The following is an 18,039-nucleotide window of genomic DNA, read 5'->3' on the forward strand; positions in this document are numbered from 1 at the left end:
CTTTAGTAGTTTCAGGCAGTGTGGCATCTTAAATTTATATTTGATGTATTTTATTCTAATTTCTGCAGTGTTCGGTGAAGAACTGCAGAACAGCCTTTCATGTCACATGCGCGTTTGACCGTGGCTTGGAGATGAAGACCATACTGGCAGAGAACGATGAGGTGAAATTTAAGTCATACTGTCCCAAGCACAGCTCCAGCAAGAGAGCAGATGATGAGACCTTCAGTGACCACCTGTGTCAAGAGAATGGGAATGGGATTCAGGACAGCTCTCTTCCTGCCCACATTGACCCTTTCCATAGCATGGATCAAAACCAGGAGGAAGCCCACAGGGTCAGTCTCCGCAAGCAAAAGCTCCAGCAGTTGGAGGATGAGTTCTATACCTTTGTCGAGTCTCTGGAAGTGGCTAAAGCCCTGCGGCTGCCTGAGGAGCTGGTGGGATTCCTTTACCAGTACTGGAAGCTGAAAAGAAAAGCCAACTTCAATAAGCCATTGATTACCCCAAAGAAGGATGAGGAGGATAATCTGGCCAAACGAGAGCAGGATGTTTTGTTCAGAAGACTACAGCTCTTCACACATCTCCGGCAAGATTTGGAGCGGGTAAGCTCTGTACTGTCTGTGGCTATGTAACATGCCCCAGGCTTCATAGCTGAGTTTCTAAACTATGCTCCTGGTTATTACCATTGCATGCAGGCACTATGTGCTTTGTCTTAACTCCAGGTTGTATTGCCAGGCTGGTCAAAGACTGTTAACACTAAACTTAGGGTTACACCAAGTACCATTTCCAAACAGAGTGTTAGTTCACAGAGCTCTTACTTTGCAGTATACAGTATCCTTCTCACTGGATTGTACACTTCTGCTTTTTAACTGATTAAGGCCAGTGGCTGTGGAATGTACCACAACCCCCACATGGAAACTTTTCAGTCATTAAGGGTTTTCTCTGCTCCTTGTTGCCTAAGGAGGAAAGCATATGAAACTTGACCTGTGGCCAGTCTGGCTTTTGTTGACACAGCACTAAGAGATGCTTCTGTTCAGTGTGTTCAAGATTTATCTCCCCTTGGATCTGTTAAATAAATTCAGATTATCATTAGGTTCCCTGGATCTTAAATTATTATGTGAGTATCCTTTCTGTTTTTGAAGTGTGGTGTCAAAACTGGATATGTTATATTAGCATTGATCTCATATTTTACTACTCTGTTGTTCTTACTGATAGATACTTCCCACCCTTGAATGGAAGGAAGAGTGATCAGGTTGGCAAATCCCTCCAGTTAGATTAAGGCCCATACACAAGAGTAAAAACAATTAACTTTAATAAAATATTCCTATGAAACAGTTATGCTATATGTGTTGGCCCTCCTACAGTTCTGTCTACCTAAAATGCAGTTCTATAGGAAATTCAAGTAAGCCTTGCACTGCTTAACACCTTTGAGAGAAAGAGAGCAAAAGAGATTAAAAGAGAAGAGAGATGATCCATCCTGGGTCCAGCAGCAGGCCTGGCTATGGAGGTATTCTGAGTGACAAAGAGAACAAGCAGCAGCAAGGAGCAGGGATAGCAGCAGCAAGAGAGCAGCTACACTCAGCAGCCCCAGTTTATGGGATCAAAGTAAAAAGGGAAGGGACTTTTCTCCACCCACACCCCATCTATCTGTCTCCTGAGTGCTGGAAGTCTGCTTAACTTCTTCCCATTGCATAAGCTTAAGGCAGGGCTACTGGTCTGCTTGTGTCACTGCACGGTACCACATATCAATCTCTCTGATTGCTGAATATTTCTCAGCATGGTGATTTCCTCTGGCAACCTGCCCCCTCTGCTTTTAGCATTCATCAAGCTGGGCACGCCCAGGATTGCCCCCCCATCCCCTGCCCCCCCCCCCCCCCCCTCTGGCCCTTGGGGGGTCCCCCAGTTCTGGAATCCCCACACAAAAGTCCAGACAGCTCTGCTCTGTCATTGGAAAGTCCATCTGCATGCACATGTCAGCCTAGGGCTGTTGTGGCCCTCCAGTCTGGGTTTTCACTTCAGCTCGACCATTGCAATAGGCAGTCACCATGCTTGTTTCAACAGGGTATGGCTCTCTGCTATTCCCAGACAAGAAGGAACTTTCTCCTTCGCTGCCTTTGCCTTCTTCATCTTCATGTGCCATTCTGGTCCTACTGTCTGTCACAGTGGTGCCAGTATTACAGGGTTCTTTTGTGCTCAATTTCTACATGCAATAGGACTAAATTCTCCATTCCCTTCACAGCTGTTGCCTCTCTCAGTCATCAGTGACACATCTTCTTGTTAATAAGATAAGGATGTATCTTAGTAGAGAGCAAGAGGGGACCTTACAGACTGTCCTGTTCCCTTACTGTTATTTAGAAAGAATGTTTTTACCAACCATGCTTTTGTGCACTCTGGTCTTCACTGCCCAGTCATGCACAAAGCTTAGAAAATACCTTTTACCTATCATAATTGTGCCCCATGCAATGTCTCCTTATCATGCTCTGCGCCTTAGAGTCACTTACCACTCCAGACAGGAGTGGTAACAAGACTATCCGGGCAAAGCTTCCCAGCTGTCCCATTGGGGTGACCAGAAAACTGCTGTCTGAAAAGTGGATTTGGTGCCTTGTGTACAATATGTCAATGAACGCACACTCAGGAGAGACGTTGCTTTTTGGCCTGTGGATGTGACTTTTGCTATTATAGTGAAGGTGGTTCAGCAAAAGATACATGGACTCTTGAGTTTTCTTGCCAAGTTGGTAACATTCTCAAAGCATCCTGATTTATATCCTCCTCAAGGCCTGCTGGCTCTGGGATGTCTCTGCTTAAAGGATGCCAAGATGCCGTTTATTCTTCTGATACTTAATACAGCGTTAGCTCAGTTTTTAGAGTAAGCTCTCCATGTAAGTGTACTTCTGCAGTGTGGACCTCCCAGATCTGATAAACTGTCAATTAAATGGTATTAAAGACTGTCTTTTAAGAAGTGTTTTGGAGACTCATCCACTTTTGATGCCTTCTAGGTACGTAATCTCACTTACATGGTGACTCGAAGGGAAAAAATCAAGAGATCTGTTTGCAAAGTTCAAGAACAGATATTCAATATCTACGCAAAACAGTTGGAACAAGAAAAAGTCTCAGGTATGCTTCAGCATTGTCTTTTTCACGTGACACCACAGGCATAGACACTGAAATGTTTAGAGTGGAGTCTAGTCTACTTCAGAGCAGAGTTTAGTGTAGAGTCTAACAACTGATTTTGAAGGACAAGCAAGACCTCATTCTCATTAGAATTGTATGTAGTCCACCATGCATCAGCAGATTGGAAGAACATAAAAATTTGCATAGCTCTAATGGAGGGCACATTGTTATAGAAACAGGTAAGCCTGTATTATCCTTGGAGGACCGAATGGCTTGGTGCTTCAGGTCCTGTCAGTTGTGATTCTTTAATGACACCTTTTGACAGAGAGACCATGACTTACATTCAGGTGCCATATGGTATCTGCTAGGTTTATGTTTTATTAATGCCACTGCATTAGTGTTTTTCTTTGCATTGTAGGGTAGTTTTGAAACATCATACTTTTTCTGCCTAATCTTACTGAAAGTAGTCTTTACTCCCAGGAGAAGAACTTCAGAGTTACTGTATTAACTCAGATTATCCTCAAAGCATCCAGCAACGAATTAATTTTAGACAGAATCAATCATATTGACCTGCTGATGGCATATCTTACCCCATCTGAGGAGTTCCTATGTCTTAATGCACGTAACAGCACTAGGAATTGTATTTGCTACAGGTTTAATTGGCCGTAGCGTGGCTACGGGGAATTCAGCAACATCAGCAGTGTGCTGTGAAACCAGGATGTAGCCATGTAGTCATGATGTAAAGGCGCTGGATATGCAACCAAATGCCCATTTACACTTAAAAAAGTTGTCTGGCAGTAGTGGTGTTAAAATATGTACTACTTTAAAGCGGTATTTGCCCAGACATGGATTGCTTGACTTCAACCTAAATTTGTTTTTACCTTTAGGTGTGCCTTCTTCATTCTCTGCAATGGAAAACGCAGTGTTGTTCAATAGTCCATCTTTGGGTCCCAATGCCCCTAAAATTGAGGATTTGAAATGGCATTCAGCGTTCTTCAGGAAACAGATGGGCACATCTCTAACACACTCTCTGAAAAAATCACACAGAAGAGACAGAGTAAGTAATAGCTCTGGGAACAGTAGCAAGGCAACGCTGAGGCAGCCCAGCCAAAGGGGAGACGGTGCAACTCCAGGAAGCCTTTTAAATTTTGACAAGAGCTTTGCAGAAACACGGATTGTATCAGCACAGCAGAAGAATGGCATAGTTATGCCAGACCACAGAAAAAGAAGAGACAATCTTCCACAATGTGAGGTAATCAAGACAGAACTAAAAGAAAAAACTAAGCATAACCACAAACCACTGAGACCCACAGAACTCTCTCAGAGGCAATCAGAAAACAAAAGGGCTGTGAACCACTCCAGTGGTAGGTCAGCACCTGGCACGCGGAGGGATATAGTGCCTAAATGCAATGGGGGTCTTGTCAAAATAAACTCCAATCAGACAGTAGTTAAAGTGCCTATGACACCCACGAGCCCAGTGAAAAACTGGGGCGGATTCCGGATTCCAAAGAAGGGGGAGAGGCAACAGCAAGGTGAGAGCCCAGAGGAGACCTGCCGCCAGAACTCTGGTTATCCCTACCTAGGCGTGGGCAGAGTGTCACCGAAGGATAGGGCAAAAAGCAAGCCGAAGCCTGACAGCGAGAATGATGGGTACGTCCCTGATGCTGAAATGAGCGACTCGGAAAGCGAAGTAGCTGAAAAAAAGTGCAGACAGCAGAGGCTCAGCCCAAACAGCACTATCAGCAGAAGGACGGACATTATTAGGAGAAGCATCCTGGCATCCTGACCGGGCAATGGGGCACCGTGGTCAGTGGTCACTGCCTACAAACCAACTTCACTTTATTTATTGGTGTGAGAGGGGAGAGTTCTTAGACATGGCTACAGACCAACAAATAGCTAGCCCGTTATTCCTGAGCTGTATGAACATGTTTACATACACTTAAAGCTGGATTTTTTGGCCCCCTGGCCCATTCCGTGACAAGTTTGATTCTCCTTTATTTGCATCTTCCCTGAGTAAGCAGAGAATTGGCATCACTACTAAAACAGGATGTTAGTGATGAACACTAAAGTAAGTCACAAAATCATCTAGGGGGCTAGGGTGGGTAGTGGGGAATTAGGCAGCATCATCCCTTTTTGCTAAACTGCACTGTTAAAATTCCCTTCCCTTCCCCTGCTTTCTGGAAAAGCACAAGCTCTTAATTTAACTAGTGTGTATTGAATCAAAGATGGTTATTTATTTAACCATATTGCACTGCTACACCCTGCTACAAAAGGTCACTTGCCTTGGATGGTGGTAGGTCTTTGTCCTCTCTTTGCAGAATGTTTGTTGTTGCATTTGATTTGAGCACAAGTGGCAGCTTAAAACCCTCCGTAAGCTCCAGAGTTGATGTGTAAGTACAAGACGGAGATGTTAAACTGGAAAAAAAGGAAGGGACAGGTCAGGGTTGCAGCTGCCTTACACTGCAACAGCTTAAAAGTACTCAGACTGAGCGTGGAGAAAAGCCTCCAGCAGCTTAGTTCTGGGAGAGGGGCCAGGCTCGCAGGTTACTGTGCCCTGTGGGATAACCCATCAGTGTTTCATTACCTGCCTCCCGATCACCTTGACAACTCAAGCAACAAAATGCTAAGGCACCAGTCAGTAGGATTTCCCAAAGCCCACCACGTATGCACTAATGGTAACGTAATGGGAAAGCCCGGCTTATGACACTAAAGGGTTACCTTAAAATGGACATAAATATATATTTTTAAATAAAATGGAGAGGCAATAAATTGTGATTAGCTCTTTACAGTCAAATGAAGAAAAGTTATTCTATTCTGGATTAGATTTGATGGAAGAGGGAACTCGTATGCATACTTTTTTAATAATTGCAAATGGCAATAACAAGAAAGCTATGAGCAATAATATTAGCAGTTCATTATGATACTTTTTTTTTGTACCGAGTAGAGTGCACATGTAACAGTGGATTGTTAGGAGCCTGTACATTTTGGAATTCTGAGTAGATTTAAGTTAGGTATGCACTGGTGAAACGAAGGTTTCAGCTGCAATGTGTTGGAGAAACACAGGCATAAAGAACAACAGCCCAGCCTGCAGTTAACCACGCTCACTTGCATTTCATCGTTAGACCCCTGCCTCTTGAGCAGGGCAGATTTTAAGGTACAGTAGAACTCTGTCATAACTGAGTCTTCCAGAGGATTCAATCAAAAAAAGGCTTATTAACACCCCGTCTTGCTATGCAAGTTGTAACTTAATGAGGTATTGCAACAGAATGTATCCCTGTCCTTTGTGTTTTAAAACTCTGAAGTCTCGAGGTTTTGTTATCTTCTGGGGTGATGCTGAGAACAAGAAGTTTGGTTTAGCGTGGTGTTCTTTGGAAGGACCATTGCTGGACCCAAGAATTTGGATTGACCTCATGACTTGGGCAGATTGAAGCCCAACAGGGCACTCAGTGTTGAATGTGATATGACGTAGTTGCTTTTGGGATGTGTTAAAATAAAAGTACTTAGATGATCAAAAAGCAGCAGACGGACGGAAGGTAAATGCAGGTAGCTCTACTTGACGTACGACTACACGTTAAGGCAGGCGTTGTTCTGGTAAGAAGCTCACGAGCGCGTGGGGAATTCTTCAAGCCATAGATGGAATAATCTAAATTCTGATTCTAGCGCGTAACCTCACACCAGTTTGAAAGAGGTACCTTGTTAATTTGCACTATTACGATTGCTAACGTTGTGCAGAATGAATGCCTTACCTGGTTTGCTCCCCGATGATTAGGTTTATAAGCTTTCTAATGTTTCGAGATAGGCTGAACCAAAAAAGCGCTTCCCCCCATTCCAAGAGCAGTCGGATGGCTGCAGCGTGGCCAGCTCGTAGGACGGCTGCGTCCCTGTGTGCAGGAGGTGGTGGAGGTACAGCAGTGACGGTACAGCACCCCGTACTTTAGTACTTTGTTGGGATGGAACCATTTGCTGAATGTGTGCTCATAGGCGTTACCTGTGTGCAGGCTGACCAGCAGGCCTCGGATGCTGACTGACGTGGTGTGTCAGCCCGGAGGCCGGTTGGACTTGTGTCAGTTGCCCGGCATGGCGGTCGTTGGGTTACGAACTCACACGGATTTCAGTGAAGGGTCGCACGCGTTGTGTATCAATCTGAATTGCGGACATTGCAACAAATGGTCATTGCGTTTGTCAGACCGTGTACAGGAGATTTCTCACTACGTGCCTGGCTCGGGTGTCCATTCGGCTGAAATTAATTGAGAAGGTGCATGAAGAGAAGCAGGTAGAAACAAAAAGTATATGTAGAGATGACTATTTTATATGACACGGCCCAATCCTGTATTTATTTCCCCCCTTTTTTGAAGTATTTATAAAGACCTAGTCGAAGACAGCTGTATTTTTTGTTAAACTATTGGGTAGAATTGTGCCTTTTTGTCCGTACGTGAATAAACGCTGTACATTTTTGCAGTCCGCTCACGGCGCAGTTTTACTCGCGCACTAATGACTTCCGCTGGAGGCGGAACGGGCGGGGCGGGAGCTGCGGGGCGGTGCGGGGCATGGCGGCCGTCGGGGAGGAGCGGCGGGAGCCGGAGCGGGCCGGGGGCTGCGAGCACTACCGGCGGGGCTGCCTGCTGAGGGTGAGACGGCGGCGGGAGCGGGGGTGGGGCGCCGCGGGGCCGTGCGGGCGCTGAGGGGCCGTGCCGTGCCGTGCCGTTGCAGGCGCCGTGCTGCGGGAAGCTGTACCCGTGCCGGCTGTGCCACGACGGCGCCGAGGAGCACCGGCTGGACCGCTTCCGCGTGGCCGAGGTGCAGTGCACGCGCTGCCGCCTCCTGCAGAAGGTAACGGGGGGAGCCACAGAGCGGCAGCCGGGGGCGGCGCCGCCATTTTGGGCGGGGGCGGGCGGCGCGCTCTAACGGCCTCGGCCCCGCCCGCCGGCAGGTACAGCAGCGCTGCCAGGGCTGCGGCAGCCTCTTCGGGGAGTACTACTGCGACGTGTGCCACCTCTTCGACCGCGACAGGCAGCAGTACCACTGCCAGCACTGCGGCATCTGCAGGTGCGGCCCGCAGCACGGGGGGGGTTGCGGCGGGGCAGTGGCGGCCGCTGACGCCGTGCTCGTTCCCTAGGATCGGCCCCAAGGAGGACTTCTTCCACTGCGCCAAGTGCAACCTGTGCCTCAGCCTCAGCCTGCAGGGAAAGCACAAGGTGAGGGCGCGCCGGTTCAGGGCCTTAAGAAATAGAAGGGCTACGCGTTCTTTTTAACAGCTGCTGAGGAGCCGGGGCTGTGCGGGAACAGCAGCTCCTGGCCTGCCCTCAGCACGGCAGCTCCAGGCCTGCCCTCAGCTCAGCGGCTCCAGGCCTGCCCTCAGCTCAGCGGCTCCAGGCCTGCCCTCAGCTCAGCGGCTCCAGGCCTGCCCTCAGCTCAGCGGCTCCAGGCCTGCCCTCAGCGCTGCACAGGGCGCATCCTGGTCGGCACGGCTCGTGGCTGGGGCTCAGCTGGTGCCTCGTCCCCTCCCGGCCCCGAATGCTGCTGTCCAGGGCAGATCTGGCAGCGTTCAGTGCTGTTCTTTGTTGCTTTATTCTCCACACAGCCGTCTGCTAATCATCAGAAAGTCAAAGCTGTGTGAAAGCAGTCGTGTTTCACACACCTTCTCTTATCCATCCTAGAGGAATTCTTGAGTTTAAAAACAGAAAAGTGGTATTCATACAGCAGTGTAACTTTGTCTTTGTCTTTGTGAAGTGCATTGAAAATGTCTCCAGGCAGGACTGCCCCATATGCTTAGAGGTGAGCTGCTTTGCTTTTGGCTCTGGGAACTGTGTTGGGCTGCATTTTGGTCTCTGTTGGAACTGAATGTTTTCTTTCTTCTGTCTGATACTTGCCTCAAAACAGGACATTCACACGTCCCGTGTTGAAGCTCGTGTCCTGCCATGCGGTCACCTTCTTCACAAGTAAAGTTTGCAGATATTTGGGAATTGGGAATACCTGCTGCCCTGTGTATGCGTGCTGGGTGTGCCTGGTTGCTGAGGGACCATGTGGTAGAGGATGTGCTCAGCTTCTTCAAGACGTATCACAAGAAGGATGCCCTCCTTCTTCACCAGCAAATTGTGTTGGCGGTGGAAGATTTGCTTTGAATTTTTCCTATGCTCTGTTTCCTTTTGTTGCAGCTTAGTGTCAGGAATCCCATAGAGATTCCCCCTCTTGGTGCAGAAAGCAGTTGCACAGTGTCTTTATGAGACTGGTGCTCATTTATGCTTTAAGTTCTCTCCCTAGGCACTCTCAAGACCATAGAATACTGTGTTACTCTGCAAAACCTCCCTGCTCCATTGGGCTGTGTGCAGTGATGCACAGCCCAGCATGCTTTTGGAAGAATGAATGCAGCAGGGCTGCCTGCTTCCCTTCCTCCTGATCCCCTCATAACCTCAGGATGTCATTTTCCCTTCTTACTGTTTGCGTTACTCTGTTTTTCTCCCTTGATTTTTCTTGTGCTCTGAGTTAATGCCCTCCAGACTGAGTCTCCCTTAGCTGCTGCACATTTTAGAGTTACCTCATGATGCGTCTTCGTTCACTAAACTCAAGCTGCACGATTCTTGTCATAATGTTTACTTTCTCGTATTACTTAGAATGGAATCAGGTCTGCTTTGTCACTGCATGTTTTCCTGCATGCTGGATGATTTTGAAGGGAAGCTTTCTTCTCACTTAGTCTCAGAATGGTTTTAACTTATGTTGTGGGGATAGCTATGAATCTTCCCCCTTTGTTCGATCAGATGTGTTACCGATCTGTAACAGTTGTTCTTACTGAACTTCTTGTGTTTTTGTTCCAGAACATGTTACGAAGAGATGTTAAAAGAGTAAGTAGTTCTAAACCTCTCTTGTGTGGTTGTAATCTGAGCAGATTCCTTGAGGCAATGATCACAGTGTCATTCCAGTACCCGGTAACTTCAGGACAGCTTCTAAAGGGAAAGGAGGCTTTTAATTCCTAACTCTTATTGAAGGAACACTTCTGCTTGCTGAGTTTTTCTCTGATTTGTATGATGAGAAACTTGTTCTTTAGAGTGGACCTGTTCTGTGGTCCTGCTCCATTTTCTGAATACGGCTTTTTCCCCTTTTTGCCAGAGGCTACAGGTGTCCTTTGTGCATGCACTCTGCTTTAGATATGAGAAGGTACTGGCGTCAGCTGGATGATGAAGTAGCACAGACTCCTATGCCCACCGAGTATCAAAACATGATGGTGGAGGTAAGAGATGAGGCGTGTGCTGATGCCTCTGCTCTTGGCAGATCTGCAACACACCCTTGCTGGCAGTAGAGAGCGCTAGGAGCTCATCCTGCATTAGGAGCCAACCTGACTGCTTGGGAGTGCTGAGGAAATGTCGTGTGTTAATCTAAGGAATCATCAGCTGGGTTTTAAAACATCAGCACCCTCTGCCCTACTAGGAAAAAAAAAGGCAGCACAAAACAAAGCAGCCCACAACAAAATAAAACCAGAAAGTACCATAATATCACACAGTGGAGAAGTGGTTTGGTATTTGGAAGTATCATCCCTCCTTTTGTGTTTGGTGCTGTCAGAGCAAAAACCTGAAATATTTGATTTTGGAGCCTCACAATCCAGAGTAACTGTGCTGTTTTTTTCTGCAAAATATTCAGCTATTAATTTGTGCAAAGCTTGCAAATGGAGATAATTTCTGGTTCCATTTCTTCTCGTGAACTGGGTGCTGCTAGCTACTAAGACTGAATGAAACTGCTCTGGTTGATGTAGTTGTATCTGTTCTGATTTAGACAGCACATCCTGCTGACTCCTGGAGTCAGGATGCTGGGAGAGACCTCACTGCTGCCTGTTCTGAGAAGGGAGTTTGCTTGACTGTCCAGCAGCCTGGCTGATGCTGGCGGTTCAGTGCTTGCTGAAAGCATAGCTGTATGACGTTATTGTTCAGTGTCTTGTTGATGCAACAGCTTCTTTTTCTCTCTCTCTCTCTCTCTCTCTCTCTCTCTCCTTTTCTGTGTACGTAGATCCTTTGTAATGATTGCAATTCCCGGTCTACAGTGCAGTTCCATCTCCTAGGCATGAAGTGTACAAACTGTGAATCGTACAATACTGCCCAAGATGGAAAATCCAAGCAGCCTGTGGAGTAGCAGCATCTAAACAATGTGCTGTGTATGGCTGGACAAGGAAGACCCTACTGTGGAAGAGGCTCTCAAAATAAATTGTCAGTAAACATTATTCAAAGGTGTCACAGAAACAGTGAAGATGTTCTACTGGTACAAAGGAGTTCTGCAAGTGTTGTCCCCCTCCCTTGTTCCTGGGGTATTGTGGTGTTGGGAAGCTCCCTGCCAAGCTGTGCAGTGCCCAGTGAGGGCTGGTCCCTGGAGGGCAGCACCCTGTAATGCCAGAGAAGGCAGCCTGGGAAAATAACCAGTGAGATGCAGAATGGGAAAGTGCTGTGAGCTGCAGCTGTCAGAGCGGAGTGTGTTGTGGGGCAGCCAGAGGTTGGGAGCTTAACGCGGGGTGGAGATGTAGCTGTTCTGCTCGCAGCAGTTAGGGAAAATCAGTAGCTTTGAGGGCGGCCTTTTGCATAAAGCTGACATCTGCAAAGTTTTGCGTGAGTACATTTTGTTCCTTTGAAGTGATGTATTTGTTCTAGGGCCTCGGAGGCACCAGTGTGAGCAGGCAGAAAGGGTTGAGCTTGCAGAAATCACATACCTTAGTTGGACTTGAGGACATGCACACAAATGATGTATGCAGAATTCATTTCAAAAGCAAAGTCTAGGCAACCCTTGTGCTGAACGGCCTACAAACCACACTGTGGGGCTGCCCTCCAGAGCTACCACTGCTCCACGTCTCTTCACTCTCGATTCCTTTGCCAGCCACAGGATGTTTTCGTCTTCTCTATTGCATTGTTGTCTTACAAAGGCCTGGGCATTATAGCATAGCTTGATGGTTTGATAGCACACAGTGTTGTGTCAGGGCTGACACTAGGTTGGCTGTTCACCCAAATCTGGGGCACGCTAAAGGGGCTGCAGTTGATAGAGTGCTATGTGAATAGTGCTCACATAGCACAGGGACCAGGTTTCTGCAGCCTCGTTTTGCTTTTTTTAATGGTCTCTGATTTCAGTGTGAACAGAGAGGCCATGACCTGGAAGTGTTACTTATCCCCTCTTGTGCGTGATACGCTGCCTGGTGTTCTGCAGAATGAACCCCCAGTTCTTAGTTGGTGACAATGTCAGAATGTGCAGTGACCAGCCTGCATGAAACGCACTAAAAGGTGACTCCTTGTCTGCGCCTCCCTCTGTTGTAGAGCACCGCTTCCTCCCACTGTGAGCCCTTGCAGTTAGAAGCACTGGGAGGCAGATGGTGGCAGTACTGCAGCTCTCTTGCACTGCCCTATCTTCTGCAGCACTTTTCTCACTGCTAAAAATAAATGTCAAACAATGTCTTTGTTAAAACAACTTTTGCAGTGTGGTGCCATCACTCTGTACGTGCATACCTTCTAGAAATACCTGTGTGAACTTAAACAGAGTTGTGTGCTGTTCCCACTTGCCAGGCTGGCACTGAGCAGGGGCTCCTGCACAGAGGAACCTGTGGAGTGCAGCAGGCCCCACTGTGTGCGTGCAGCAGCTCTGCAGAGCTGCAGGATGGCACTTGCAGAAAGTGAGCCTGAGTTTTGTCTCGAGCGGTGCTGCCTGCTGGGGAAATGAGTGCAGGCAGCAGCAGTGAGGGAGGCTGCACTGAGCCAGCGTGCGGGGAGTGCGCGTCACCCCCTGAGTCATGGTGACTTCATCAAAACAAGCAGCAGCTGCTGCCAAGCAAGCAGCAAATTAACCGTGGCCTTCCAGGGGTAGATCTGATTAAAATGGATACCGGAGCCGCTCGTGCCACTGAGTGAGCTGTGCTGGGACAACAGTGGCTACTGAGGCCAGTGTATCTGGGGCCACGCACGCCGCGTCTGCCCTCCTGCCCCAATCCTGCCTGTCCGCTCCGTGCCCCAGCAGGGGTACCAGCAGCATGCTGGGTGCATCAGGACAAGATGTGAGAAGGCCGCTGATGGATTCTGACCCAGCAATTGCCATCCCCACTGAGGATCCTGCTGGCAGGAGGTGCATTTGGGTGGAAAAATGGAGGCAGCACAGGGACATGCTCGTATGCACAGGCATATGGCACAGCTAGGAGAGGGAATAAAGAACAAATTCTAGTAAATATCTGGGGGCAAAAAGCAGAACAGAAAAACCCTGCAAGCCAGGAAGAACCAGCTGCAGCCACTTCTTCATTAACTCAATGAAATGTGCGTCTGAAGAGCTGCAATGCTCCAGGGCAGCAGTGCCTGCATGCAGTGCTGGTGGCTTGCAGAGGTTGAGGCTGGGTTGATGCATGTCTCCCAGCTCTTATTTCCCTGGTGCTTTGCTCATTACCAGGAAAATATTTCCTCTATTTTTTTCCCTGCAAAAACTATTAGGTAAATGAAGCAATGGTGTATCAGAGTGCAGATGTGAAGCACCCAGCAGAAAGCTCAATAGCTGAATAGCCTTTGACTGTATTGCTAGAGCTAAAATAATGCTGGTCAAGTCCTCAGCCAGGAAGATTTTATGCTAAATTCTATGCTAATTTTATTGCAGCTGGAATTATTCCTATTGGGGTTTCAATTGCAAGACTAGCATGAGAAAAGGCCCTTGGTTCAGCTGAGCCTGGGGACCGCAGCTCCATCCCAGCTGTGTTTCTGCATGAGGCTGAGAATGAAAATATCTCAGACTCCAGCCCTTCCCTCTCTTGCTTTCGCATTTGCTGCTGTTCTAGCAAGGGATTTTCTCATTTCAGTCTGGGGTGGGTGTGCTGCTCTCAGCCACTCTGGTCTGAGGGTAGTTGGGGTCTTAAACCATGTGGCACTGGGAAATGCAGTGTCAGGAGCAGGACCCCGAGTTGTGCACCAAGCACGGCACAGAGCCCTCACCTCTGCCAGGGATGTGTTTTGCACAGCAGAAAGCAAATGGCTTTGAGGTGGAGATAAATGTGGTGGATTAGTTGGTGAGAATGGTGGGCGAGGAGCTTGTTTGGGAAGGAAGAGGCTGCAGAAAGCGCTGCACTCTGCCACGGAGCTGCTAAATGAGGGATCCTTTTGTAGGACAATGACAACAAAATCCCACATGCTGCCACAGCCCTGGGGTTGGTCCCTGCCTGCTGGGGAAGCGGAGGAAGGCAGGTACAAGTAGGTGGGCAACTGCTTTGTGTTTGAAGCCACCTTGAGACCAAGTGCTCTCCCTGGTGCACAGCAAAACGAGGACCAGATGGGATGGTTGCTGCTGGTGGGAAAAACTCCACATTCCAGTAGGCTGGGGATACAAACAAGGTCAGAAAGCTATTAATAAAGCGAAGGCCCGCTGAGGAATGTGAAACATGGGGGGGGGATCTGTGAACAGAGGATTGTGGGTCCATGGACTCCTCCCAGAGCTGGATGGGGGTAGCAGCATCTTTGAGGCTATGGTGCTGCCCCTCTGCACAGATGCACTCTATCCTGAAGCTGGAGTGAATGCAATTAGCAAAGTCCTCTGAATGTCCTCCTTGGATGGGCTCTGTTTATAACTGAGCTCTGCCTGAGCATCAGTCTGTTGGTCAGTCTTGCAGCAGGATGCCTGTGTGCTCCCGTGGTGGTGCTGGAAATGGGATGATTACCCTGTTTTTTCTCCTTGCTGGTCTCGCTGTGGAGTTGGGGTGGGAGGAAGCTGCATGTGGGACTTGCAGCTAATTTCTTGGTTGCATGGCAAGCGGCTTTGTTTTTCTGAGCAGAACAAGAAACTTGTCAGAACAGCTGAGCCCGTGGAGCTGTTCACGAGGGGCAGGGGCTTTTAGTGGAGGTGGGGGTTCTGAGGTGAACGTCAGGGGGCTGTCTGCTTGTGGTGGAGTCCAAACTTCAGCCCATTCTGAGCACAAGGTGATGTGAAACCGAGGCAGGGGCCAGGACAGGAGCAGCTCTGCAGTCCTGAACACGTGCTGGTTTCTGCTGAACCAAGCTGGAGATGAACAAACAAAAAAAGGCTAAAAATATCAATGCACGAATGTTTCTGCAGCATCCCGGAACACAGGCGGGTTGGGCTGGAGGCCAGGTTTTTGTTGGAAGTTGTTTCAAGCCCTAAGAGCTGAAGGAGAGAGGGCTTCCCTGTGCCTTCGCGTGGGGACAGCTTGAGAAATGACCTTTAAGTGACAGCTGAGGATGACTGCAACACAGTGGCATGAGCCAGATGAGCAATGGGAATAAATTTCATGACCCTTGGCCCTCATGTTGTGATTTTTGTGGCGTTTTTTTGGTTCGAAGTAACAGTTTGATGCTGGAGTTGTAGGAACCATTCTGATGGTCGGACTTGGTGGTCTTGGAGGTGCTTTCCAACCTAAATGCTTCTATGATTCTGCACAGGGCAGTGTCAAGCTGAGGCTGTCAGCAGTATCCAAGTCACTGCGTGCTTACCATGGCATTTGTGCCTTCAGTGGAGATGGCCCCTGGACTGCAAGCAGGCTTCTCTCACCTACATTAATCACCTCATCTAACAAATTATTGCAGCCAGCACCTGTCTAAGCTAGTGACTGACATACACCATTAACCCCACTGAGTGTCTGACATGTTAGTGCTCACTGAATGGCCACAAGTGCCATAGTTTCAAAGGGAGGGGAACTAAAGCTCAGTTAATGGGGTGGGACAGAGCAGTGGCAGCGATGCTGGCACGATGGCCACCTCGGTGACTCTCTGGGTAGGGCGAGCAGGGGACCTGCAGTGGGACGTGTCCTCAGTGCTGCTGTGGGTACGCGCTGTGCTGGGCGCAGCTATGCCGGCTATTTATTTTTAAATAAATAAAGTATCTCAGAGATGAGGAATCTGGCCAAAAAGGGGGAGGGGGAAGCTTTTGGAAAATATCAAGAAGCTGCTGCTGTTTTTGTAAATACATATGTAGATTTCTAAAGCAGAATATCTCTGGCACAAGCTTGTTTTTAAAGAAGTTTCTAAGGCATGTCCTGGCTGTTTGTTGTTTTCCCTTTGCGTTGCCATCGTGCCTTGGGCGGCGTGTGGGGCATGGCCACAGGCAGTGCTGGAGGCCCTCGCCTCTGCAGCAGCCCCTCTCAGAGGCTGCTCCTATGACTAGCTGCCATCATCAAGCAGTTCTGGCTCGGGGTGGGCCCTGGCTGGGGCGCAGCACCTGGGGCACAGCGGGACACGGCTCTGCTGCCTCCCCCAAGGAACCTCACAGGGTTTGTCTGTGCAGAGCTGCTCCAGTGAAGCTGGAGGAAATGAAATAATGTGAAGACAGTAATTACCTTCCCTGTACTTCATCACAAAATCAAATCAAAGCCATCGCTGCTGAGTCATTTCTTTTACAGGGCTTTTTCAAAGCATGTAAAACATATACAGACATCTGAGTTAACAGGAGTCCTTGGTGTGCCCAGTGCTAACTTCTGGAGATTTCAGCCCCCTAAGTTGGAAGCCAATAACAAGAGTTATGAGGAGTGGCTGAGGGAACTGGGGCTGTTTAGTCTAGAGAATGGGAGGCTGAAGCGAGGTCTCATTGCTCTCTACCACTGCCAGGATGTTGCAGTGAGGAGGGTGTCAGCCTGTTTTCTTAGGCAAAAATCTATAGGACTTGAGGAAGCAGCCTCAGGTTGTGCTGGGGCAGTGGAGGTGGGTTAGATTGAATGTCAGGAAGAATTTCTTCACAGTGAGGGCCAAGCAGTAGAAGAGGCCACACAGAGTGGTTATGGAGTCCTATTCTCTGGAGGTTTTTTAAAGATCTGTGGATATGGCATTAAGAGGTTTGGTAAGATGGTTTGGTGATGGGACTCGGTAGGTCAGATTGATGCTTTTGAGAGTCTTTTCTAACCCAGAAGATCCTATGATTCTAGTAATTTACTTCTGGACTGGGACACTTATGGTCATGAGGCCAAGTAAATCCATATATGCTGGCTACAGCACATTGCACTTTTTGTAATAATCTGAGCAAAAAGCAGGCATGATGGCCATTCTCAGAGCACCACAGTCCTGATACTGGGACAGACAAGCATCAGTGGGGCTGCAGCTGTTGGGACTGAGGCAGAAGGCAGCCACTGTGGGAGAATTTCTCCTCTCACACATCACCAGAGCCAGTGATTCCCACCTCTGCATTCTCTCCCCTCCCTTCCCCAGCCCCACTGAAGCAGACAACTGAGAATCAGGGCCATCTGGGGAAAAAGGAAGTGGACCCTGTTATTAAGTAGTGGGGAGCCTCAGGATCCCAGGAGCATTTTGTATTTGCACAGGTTCTGCCCTGTATTGCTCATGGAAAGGAGCACTTCCTGCTGGGGTGCACCTGCTAGGAAGTAGTTGAGCCCAGAACAGAGGGTATCCTGGGACCCACTGAAACAAATATTAGAGCAAACATAAAATACTAGAAAATACATTAAAAAAATACAAGAAAGGAGAAACCCTGTCATAAAACTTGCCCAATGTGTGCCAAAAGTTTGGCTTTCCTCAGCTGGATGGATTTGAAGGTGTAATTATCAGATTTTTCTCCTGTTAACTCATCTGCTTTCTCCCAGAGCCAGAATGCTCCACCAAGGGACTGCGAGCTTCTTGTGGACCCATTTTCTAGCTGATGCTAGAAAAGAAAGTGAATGAACACTGCCCTCTCTGCACAGGTTGTGGTCTTATGGCTCTTTTCCCTTGATCATTCCCAGCACACTGGCTAGTTTTCTTGCCTGCTGTTACACCTGCTCCAGATCTGCAGTGCCCTTCAGCACAAGTGAAGAGGGCTCCAGATGCATGAGACATCTCAGATAAAGTACAAACCTTAGGGTTCTGCAGCACTTTAGTGACATTCTCTGCTCTATTTGCTGTTTCTAACCCATCTTCGTTAAAAAAGAATGAGGAGCTGCTTGTTACCTACAGCACTGGAGGGCAGCATCTGTGCCACCAAGACAGGTGAGAGGTCTCCATG

At 48.3% G+C, this 18,039-nt stretch overlaps 2 protein-coding genes across 16 annotated transcripts in view; both read left to right on the plus strand.

Moving 5' to 3' along the window:
- The window catches only part of JADE1 (jade family PHD finger 1), a 125,978-nt gene extending 118,412 nt beyond the window's left edge, over positions 1 to 7,566 (plus strand). For all 11 annotated transcript variants that reach the window (XM_085546543.1, XM_015861227.3, XM_085546546.1 and 8 more), the window contains 3 exons: positions 69 to 599; positions 2,994 to 3,111; positions 3,996 to 7,566. In XM_085546543.1, coding sequence (XP_085402669.1) covers positions 69 to 599; positions 2,994 to 3,111; positions 3,996 to 4,894 — 1,548 coding nt within the window. In that variant the 3' untranslated portion in view covers positions 4,895 to 7,566. The remainder of the gene's footprint in view (positions 1 to 68; positions 600 to 2,993; positions 3,112 to 3,995) is intronic.
- On the plus strand, positions 5,040 to 12,540 carry RCHY1 (ring finger and CHY zinc finger domain containing 1). Of its 5 annotated transcripts, none has more exons than XM_085546612.1 (9): positions 5,040 to 5,176; positions 7,819 to 7,938; positions 8,039 to 8,154; positions 8,225 to 8,303; positions 8,839 to 8,883; positions 8,989 to 9,047; positions 9,921 to 9,947; positions 10,213 to 10,333; positions 11,104 to 12,540. In XM_085546612.1, the coding sequence occupies exons 1-9, from the start codon at positions 5,156 to 5,158 to the stop codon at positions 11,224 to 11,226; spliced, it is 711 nt and encodes a 236-aa protein (XP_085402738.1). In that variant the 5' UTR covers positions 5,040 to 5,155; the 3' UTR covers positions 11,227 to 12,540. The 5 variants fall into 5 exon arrangements, 4 of the variants coding, with proteins under 4 accessions (XP_085402738.1, XP_015716731.2, XP_085402740.1 ...); XM_015861245.3 differs by lacking the exon at positions 5,040 to 5,176 and adding an exon at positions 7,632 to 7,736; XR_014945785.1 differs by lacking the exons at positions 5,040 to 5,176; positions 8,839 to 8,883; positions 8,989 to 9,047 and adding an exon at positions 7,632 to 7,736.
- The last annotated feature ends 5,499 nt before the right edge of the window (positions 12,541 to 18,039 follow it).

The sequence above is a fragment of the Coturnix japonica genome, chromosome 4 (genome assembly GCF_054131305.1).
Source record: "Coturnix japonica strain WE chromosome 4, WE-NBRP24, whole genome shotgun sequence".
NCBI classification, from domain to species: Eukaryota; Metazoa; Chordata; class Aves; order Galliformes; family Phasianidae; genus Coturnix; species Coturnix japonica.